An 8,710-nucleotide genomic window follows, 5' to 3' on the forward strand; every position below is an offset into this window, starting at 1 on the left:
ATTTTAATAAAAAAATAATTTATCACCCTTAAAATTAAAATAAAAAATTGTCATCCTTAAAAATAATAAAATATTTAAAAATTTTAATTAAAATTTAGTTTTGTTTTTTTAACAAAAATATTTATTTATCATGATTATTTATCTTTACATTTTTTTTAATAACAAAATATTATTTTACTCTTATTCTTCGTCTTCAGCGTCATTCTTTCTAATATCGGGGATAGAGATACAAATAGATATATCCGTCGAGTTCGATGTCGAATAGTTAAATGAAAATTAGATTCGAGGATGAATATATATTTCACTACATGCAGGCAAGGTAACCGTTGTCATCTCTATCCGATCAAGCAAGGTCAACTAGGGAGTGAAGGAAAGCCCGCTAAACCAAGCTAAACTAATTTGACACTTCATTGTTAAACTATTAAATCAACTAAAACTAAACTAATTGTTAATAATCATTATTGTAACCATTATAATTTACTAAAAAAAATATATAATATATCAAAACCAAATATTAACACACAACTTATGATATCATTGTTAGTTAAGTACATACACATTAGTTATATTTCATCCGCAATTACCACAATCCCCTAAACCGGTAAGCAAAGTCAAATTTTATTTGTGTTTGTTGTCTCTTATTGTATTAAGAGTGAATTTGAGAGATAATTTTTTTTCTGAAAAATTAACAATTTTTTTTTTCTCTCTTCAACCTTTATCTTTCCTCTCCCAAATTTCCATCTCTCTTTCTTAAAAAGAACATAAAATAATAAAATTAATTGTGTATTATATATTATATATTATATATATATATATATAATCTATGAATATCTCCATCGTTAAAGATTGCCAGCCAGCCTAACAGTGAGTAATCGGAACCCACGTTTGATACAAACAACTTTAATCTATTGAAGAAAGAAGAGGTCCATCATTCATTTAGCAGAGATAATTCCTCCCCACCCATAAAATCCACCAGCCTAATATTAGCCTTCTTTTCTTTACACCCAATCAAACTCTCTCTTTTCTTTTCTTTTTTTGCTGTCTACAGACAGATAGATAGATATGTCTTTCCAGCGAGGAGAATAGGTTCAGGGTAGAGAGGAAAACTATATATATGTATAGTAAAGAAAAAGTAGGATACAAGAATGTTGCAAAGAGCTGCTAGCAATGCATATTCATGGTGGTGGGCTAGCCATGTCCGAACTAAACAATCCAAATGGCTAGAACAATCCCTAATAGATATGGAAGAGAAGGTTCAGCATGTGCTCAAACTAATCGAAGAGGACGGCGATTCATTCGCCAAAAGAGCCGAAATGTACTACAAGAAGAGGCCCGAGCTACTCTTCTTCGTCGAAGACTCTTACCGGGCTTATCGAGCCTTAGCCGAGAGATACGACCACATCTCAACCGAGCTCCAAAACGCAAACAACACCATTGCTTCCGTCTTCCCCGAACGAGTTCAATTCGAAATGGACGAAGAAGATGACCTCGCCTTCCCCAAAGGCGCCAAAAACTTCCAACGCTCGCCCCTCCGTAACGCCAGCCCTAAGATTCCCGAAGCCCCTCCGCCTACTCGACCCATTAAGGGAGTATTGGCATCGGCCTCCGAGAATCTCAAACCAAACAAGGCGGAAGGGAGAAACAACGGAAGAAAGGGGGCGACAGTTAATTCGGTTGAGAAATCTGGTTTGGTTAAGGAACAGGCGTTGGAAGAGATTGACGGGCTTCAGAAAGAGGTCTTGGCTTTGCAGACGGTTAAGGAGTTCGTCAAGAGATCGTACGAGAACGGGCTCGCTAAGTTTTGGGAGATTGAGAAACAAATCGAGACGAAACAAGACCGGGTTTTCACCTTACAAGAGGAGTTTTCGATCGGGAAGGTCATCGAAGACGAGGACGCTCGAACCCTAATGGCGGAGGCGGCGCTCACGTCGTGCAAAGAAACGTTGACTCATTTGGAGAAGGAACAAGAGAAATCCGCTCAAGAAGCGATCAATGAGAATAAACGGGTTGAAGACGCTAGCAAGAAAATTGAATCCCTTAAAGAAGAACTCCTCCCAAAAGAAGAAGAAGAGATAAACGTAGAAGAAAAACACAACAACGAAAAGATTAACCTGCCAGAGCCGTTAAAGGAACACTTAGAGGCCCCGGCCGCCTCATCGGGCAACAACATACCTTTCACTATATCGTATTTAGCCGAAAGGATCGACGAGCTAGTGACGAAAGTGATCAGCCTCGAGACCGCTGTTTCTTCACAAACGGGTCTTATAGACAGATTCAAGACCGAAACAGAGGAACTCCACGCACAAATCCGTAGCCTTGAAAACGACAAGGCGAATCTAACTAATGACGTGAACACCTTAAAAGAAATGCTAAGGGAGATGGAGGAGAAACTGAGAAATCTTCAAGATATGAACAAAGATTTCGAAAGCCAAAACAACAACCTGAAAACCCATTTCACCCAAGCTCGTCACAGCCTCGACAATCTATCAGATAAGTTGCAAACAATGAAGCCAGATGAAGACCCAGAGGAGGTTGAGTCCAGTCACAGCGACTCCCCTTTTTCAGTCAACTTCGTCACAATACCAGAGGACAAACAAGTAGTTCTCGGTCAGGAGGAAGTCAAACAAGAAGAAGAGGACATGGCTAAGACGATCCAGAACGAACCAAACGATCCTCTGGTCAAAGGAAATCCAAAAACAGAAAACATTAAAGAAGACGACGAACCCAACTGGCACGAAATGCTCTTGAGCGGAGTCGAGGACAGAGAGAAAATTATTCTAAAGGAGTACACACTCGTCCTTAGGAACTACAAGGATGTCAAAAGACAACTCGGAAATGTCGAGGACAGAAGCGTAATTCACATAAAGGAACTTCGAGGAGTCGTAGCAGACAGAGATGAAGAAATCAGGAATCTAAACCAGAAGATGAATCATATGCGAGAAAACGGGATTGAAGATAATAACGACAATCAAACTGATAAACCGCAGATAAGGCCTGCAAATCCATTCCTAATGAAAGAGGAAGATTTAATCAAATGGGTGTTAACCGATCGATGCCCATCGGTTTCAATATTGGAAAAGAAGCTCCGGTTGAAGATTGATAGACTTTTAGACGAAAACCTAGATTTCTGGTTGAGATTCAGCTCCCAATACCAGCAAATAGAGAAATTCAGAACCGGTTTCCACGATTTACAAGCCGAAGTATCAAAGCTGAAGGAAAAACAAACCCAAAACCAAGAAAAGGGTTGGGAAATAAAATCGGATATTCGACCGATATACAAGCACATGAGAGAGATACAGAGCGAGCTAATCGTCTGGCTAGAACAGAGCACATTGCTAAAAGACGAATTGAGAAGGAGATTCTCATCACTATGCGATATTGAAGAAGAAATAAGCACTACGTTTAAAGTAGATGTTCAGGAAGGAATGAGACTTACCAGTCACCAAGCTGTGAAATTGCAAGGAGAAGTGTTGACGATGAAACAAGAGAATCATAAGATCAAAGACGAATTGATATCTGGTCTAGATCACATAACCGAACTCCAGATTGAGATCGAGAAAACCCTGGCTGAATTGGACGATGATTACGAGCTTTCAGGGACCAAGAAAGACGTTGAATCAGCTCTGAAGAGCCTGCCTTCACGAACTCGAATACCTCTCAGGGCATTCATCTTTGGAAGTAAACCAAAGAAGAAGAATTCATTATTTTCCTTTGTTAGCCATAAGCAGTTTAACGAACTCAAAAAAGCTGGGAAATTGTAAATTATCTAATGAAAACATGTACCGTTTATTTATTTTTATTTCTATTCTATTCTACTTGCATTTTGGCAGTTCTTATACATACCTCACTTGGTAAATACAAACTCTACTGCAACTTCACATTAGGTCGTATCCTACACAAAAAAGAGAGATCGAGAGAGATACAGGGATTTACGCATGGTTAACATTAATATATATCATGACAATTTAAAAAGTATTGATACAAGAATAAATAATCGAGCCCAAGTTTTTCTCAGACAAAAATAAAAATCCAAACGAGACAGGAGAAATCAGTTGTCTTTCCTGGAATCCTGAGGGAGTTTCAGACCCATCAAACCAAGCAAATTGGAAGCAGGTCCAGGAAGACCTTGTTGAGAAGAGAATGAATCCAGAAGGTTTTTCACAAGGTTCACATCCACATCCACTGGAGTGAACTCTTCTTCCTCCATATCCTCCCCAACATTCGATTTTCCCTGCAGAGATAAAAGGTATGTAATTGTATGTTGAAATATATTATATTATGAGATTATAATAGATCAGAAAAACCCATTAGGGAAATTTTATTATTCAATATGCAAAATGATCCTTAGCAGACCAAAACAACTCCCAGCTACCTAAAAAGACCTGAATGCAACTGATTCAATGAAATCATCTATTATGTATGAATCTATTCAATTGAATCAAAACACAATTCAATAGTCTTTTATAAACTCTCTTCTCTATTATAGGTGCCTCCGTTGTCACGGCATATCTTTGTAGATAACGAATTGGGGATATAGGAAAGAAGACTAACCATGTTTTGCACAAAATGTTGTTCTTTTGCACGAACAAAACTTTTGTCGAGTGTAGTCGCCTTCAATTCCTTGATAAGAGTGTCCGAATAGGAGCTCATGAAGGTCTCCTTCTCTTCATTACCATCGTATGGGTCTTCATCAGTCTCGTCTTCTGATTCATCTGCACATTCAAGTCATGCCACAATGATAAGAACAATCTAAAATGGGTTTAAGTATTGTAGTCATGGAATTACCAAAATCCATGTCTGAGGTCGAAGCATCTTCAATATCTTCATCACTTCCTTCGTCAGCAAAACTTTGGCTTCCAGTTACTGCTTCTAACTCCTTCATGAAACGATCAACGTCAAAGTCAATCATTTCTGGATTCCTTCAGTAAAGAAATGCAAGAAGAGAGAGACTCATCGTTAGTTCTAGAATTAAGAGAAGAGTGGCAAATAATTATGCCAGTGTTAGTTGCAGAACGAATCAATGGCACCAGATAAAGCTATCTTTGTTCAAAGATGGCACACTTTGTGTTATAGGTGAATTTTATTGAAGGAATTAGATTTTGTTCCTTAAGACTGCAGTTAAAACCATATAAAAGTAACAAAAAGCTTGCCTCTAAAGAACTTCTTCCTCTTCTACTTTTACTTTTGTAATTGTTTGGAATGTGCAAATTAAATGATTCAATTTTGTTGAAAATTTTCTTCATATTATTGGCAAGATATGTCAATGAAACTATATCACGAATTAGTGTTTTAAAGTGTTTACAAAATGAAGTAATCTTCGTATAGTTTTAATTCGTCATACATATGTGAATTTCAACGAAGAGTCAAAGATGGTCATACCCGTTATCTGGAACCTCAGCTCCTTCATAGCTAGATACTTTCTTCACGAACGTTTGCATTGCTTTTGCCATACCTGAAAGTCCAAGATCCTCTGAATCTTTTCTAGACGAGGAAGTGGAATTCTTCTTCTCATTTGAATCTTGTTTCATTTTGCCTTTAGTGTTATAAATCTCCATCTCCCTTTCTCGTTCAAGAAGTGCAGCATTCAGCTCATCTTCCCCATCGTAAAGCCACGAATCATCATCATCAGGGGGAAGCTCCATACATCTAAAATCCTCTGTTGAATAATCCAGAGAAAGAATCTCATCTATACGCCTCACAGGGGCACTCATCATTTCACTGCAAAAAAGAATATATCCATGAATTTGATGATATTCATTGAAAATGATAGCAAGCTCATATAATTAACCCCATACCTAGCTTTAGAAAACAGAGAACTCTGTCTGTAATACTCTTCTGCTTTTGCCATTAACCGATTATAACCTTGTGATCCTGGTAACAGTCCCTGAAAATAACCATTCTTTTCCAAACTTGCCCTAAACGCCTCCCACGTGCTGCCTTTCCCTTCATCTCCATCTCGTCTTCGCAACTGATAGATCATCTCAAATCCACAAGTAAGCTTCATCCCCAATTCCGCCTCTTTGTATTCCACTGCATTGCTTCTTGGAGGCATTGAGTAACACCTCGGTGCCTGAAACGTCTGCTGAACCAGCTGTGCGTACATTGCCCTGGAAAGTTTCACCGAAACCTGAATAATGTCTTCCCCATTTCTAAAGAATCTCTCCATCTTCTCAGCATACTTCATTGAATCTATGTCTCTGTCATAAAACCCCTCTACTGCCAAAGAAACCAAGCATGGCTCCTGCTTGAGAACTTGAGCAACAGATATTGGAACCCTAACCCTAACATGATGCATGTTTTTCCTAGCTCTATCAGGGAAACCGTCAATTCGCTTCTTTATAGCCGATTGAACTGACTCGGAAGCCATCGTTTTCTCTTCGCATTTAATCAAATAATCGAGAGATTCGTGTAGTGCTGGAGGAGACGGGAATTGAGTTTTGTTGATGATATGCATATTGCCTGCTCGAATAAAGACACGGTTGACGCTATTCTCTGGATTTATCCAACGAGGAAGATGAAAAGCTGCCTCAATTAGGAGAAACTCACCGTCAGTATCCCAAACACGAATAGATAGATGAGGAAACCTAATTGAGATTTCGAAAAGAATATAAACAAGAAACCATTCATCTTCGACGTTGTCTCCATACCGCAGTTTGCCGTGTAGATGAGGAATTTGACGGTTATGGCGGCTGTCGAGCGAGGAGAAACAGAAACATGAGGCGGAAGGAGATGAAAGTGATAGAGTGAATGGTTCGTGCTGCCATAAGTAGTCGGAGGTAAGAGAGGAAAGTGATTGAAGGATTTGAAGATGAAGAGATTGAAGCTGGGAGAAGAGATCGGCGGCGGCAATTTGAGGCGTAACTGTGTTGGAGTTTACAGAGAAGTCTGGGAAGATTGAGTAGAAAACGGTGTCTTCTGGAAATCTAGAGCTCTTTTCTGCGAATATGGACGATGAGGGTTCCATTGTCGTCTTCTTTCCTGCTTCTCTTGAATGTTCTCGTTTTGAAGAAAATAGCTTTTATACTATTTTTTATATAACCGCCTTCAAACTCTTTCCAATCATCCAATTTTACATTGAACTTCCATTTTCTTTTCAAAATATACTAAAAGTTAGGGATGTAACTGAGAGGCTCGGCTTGACTCTACTCGACTCGACTCGTCTAGGTATATATTTGGGCTCGAGCTCGAGCTCGGCTCATATTAATTTAATTGAGCTCACAAGCAATCGTGCTTGACTTATTTAAAATTCGTTTAGAAAATTCGTTTAAGCTGGAACTCCTCCATAGCTCTTGTTTACCTAATTGTATAAAAGTTAAATTTATAAATTAAAAAAATGAATAAAAATTATAATTATAATTATAAATATAAATATATATTTCAAATGATAAAGATAACAAATCAGTGGAAATAAACTTTCAAAACGATAATACTAGCCAATAACATAAATACTCTTCTCAAATAAATCTTACATTGTATATTGCAGAACAAAATAAACAAAAACAAGATATACTTCTACCCTCGTAGAAAAAAAAAATCACAAAATATTTATTTATTAACTCTAAATTTTATTATAGGTTATTATTATATTAATATATTATATATATATATATATATATAATCATGCAATAATATTAATTATTTAAAATACATACATTTATAAATTACTTAAATATATTTTTTTAATGATTTATAAATTATATTTAAACGATATTATAAACGAACAAGCCTACAAACGAACAAGTTCGCAAGCTAATAAGCGAGCCTATAAACGAACATGTTCGTGAACTTACCATCCGAATATCGAGAAGCTCAAGCTCGGCTCATTTAAATTTTCGAACTTTTAAACGAGTCTTAGCTCGCCTCATTAATACTAACGAACAAGCTTTTTGTCGAGTCAAGATTTAAATAGTTCGCGACCAACTCCGTTTAGTTATATTCCTTCTAAAAATATATTTGGCAATATATAAGATAAATTAATAATACTTCATTTTCATTCAATTGAAATCTTAATGCATATATTTATATTTTGCATTTTTAGATTCTTCTAGTAAGTTCTCGTACTTTGATTATTTATTAAACTTTTTTCATAGGCTAAATTTCCTTTAATCTATTTGGATTACATTTTGTTCAACTCTAAATAGACAATTTCATTAAAATTTTAAGTTGAATGTAAATATCAGTTTAAACAAATTCAAAACCATTCATAGAGGAATGGTTAAACCTAGAGCTCGTTTCAATTAATATTTTTATTCAAAATTTAACAATCTCATCATATTTTTTCAATCATATATTTAAATATTTTTATAAAAGTTAAATTTTAAATAAATATAAAAAAAGACATTACACTAATTTAGTCAATTAAAACTAAAAAACATGTTTACTTTATCAAACAATTTTTTTAATAAAAACTCATTATAAAGATTTTGATATTTCATCCTAGCATACATTGTCTTTTCACTTCTTTTAGCTTGAATTTTCATATAATAGTTTACAAAAGATAGATAATAGAGATAAATATCAATTGATCAATTGAGAATGGCATGAGTAAAACCAAATAGATCCTTTGAATTGTTCAAATTTTTTAAAGAAATTTTATAGTATTAAAGATCTTATCGAAAATTTAATGAAACCAAATAGGATTCTCTATGCCTAGTTTCTCTTTGAGCAAGTGCTCATTGTGCCCTCTCACAGATAAGTTTAAAATGATAAA

General features: G+C 36.0%; 2 protein-coding genes across 2 annotated transcripts; one reads left to right on the forward strand and one right to left on the reverse strand.

Moving 5' to 3' along the window:
* The first annotated feature begins 1,145 nt into the window (after positions 1 to 1,145).
* Positions 1,146 to 3,761, forward strand: LOC124938025 (protein NETWORKED 2A-like). Its single transcript, XM_047478388.1, has one exon. It carries the CDS (start codon positions 1,146 to 1,148, stop codon positions 3,759 to 3,761), a length of 2,616 nt encoding a protein of 871 aa, XP_047334344.1.
* A 167-nt stretch (positions 3,762 to 3,928) lies between these two features.
* On the reverse strand, positions 3,929 to 6,994 carry LOC124919398 (protein ecdysoneless homolog). The gene is made up of 5 exons (XM_047459632.1): positions 5,796 to 6,994; positions 5,380 to 5,718; positions 4,786 to 4,919; positions 4,552 to 4,712; positions 3,929 to 4,231 (listed from the first exon to the last, which is right to left on the reverse strand). The coding sequence occupies exons 1-5, from the start codon at positions 6,962 to 6,964 to the stop codon at positions 4,049 to 4,051; spliced, it is 1,986 nt and encodes a 661-aa protein (XP_047315588.1). The 5' UTR covers positions 6,965 to 6,994; the 3' UTR covers positions 3,929 to 4,048.
* Between the last annotated feature and the right edge of the window lie 1,716 nt (positions 6,995 to 8,710).

This window comes from Impatiens glandulifera, chromosome 1, assembly GCF_907164915.1.
Source record: "Impatiens glandulifera chromosome 1, dImpGla2.1, whole genome shotgun sequence".
NCBI lineage: Eukaryota > Viridiplantae > Streptophyta > Magnoliopsida > Ericales > Balsaminaceae > Impatiens > Impatiens glandulifera.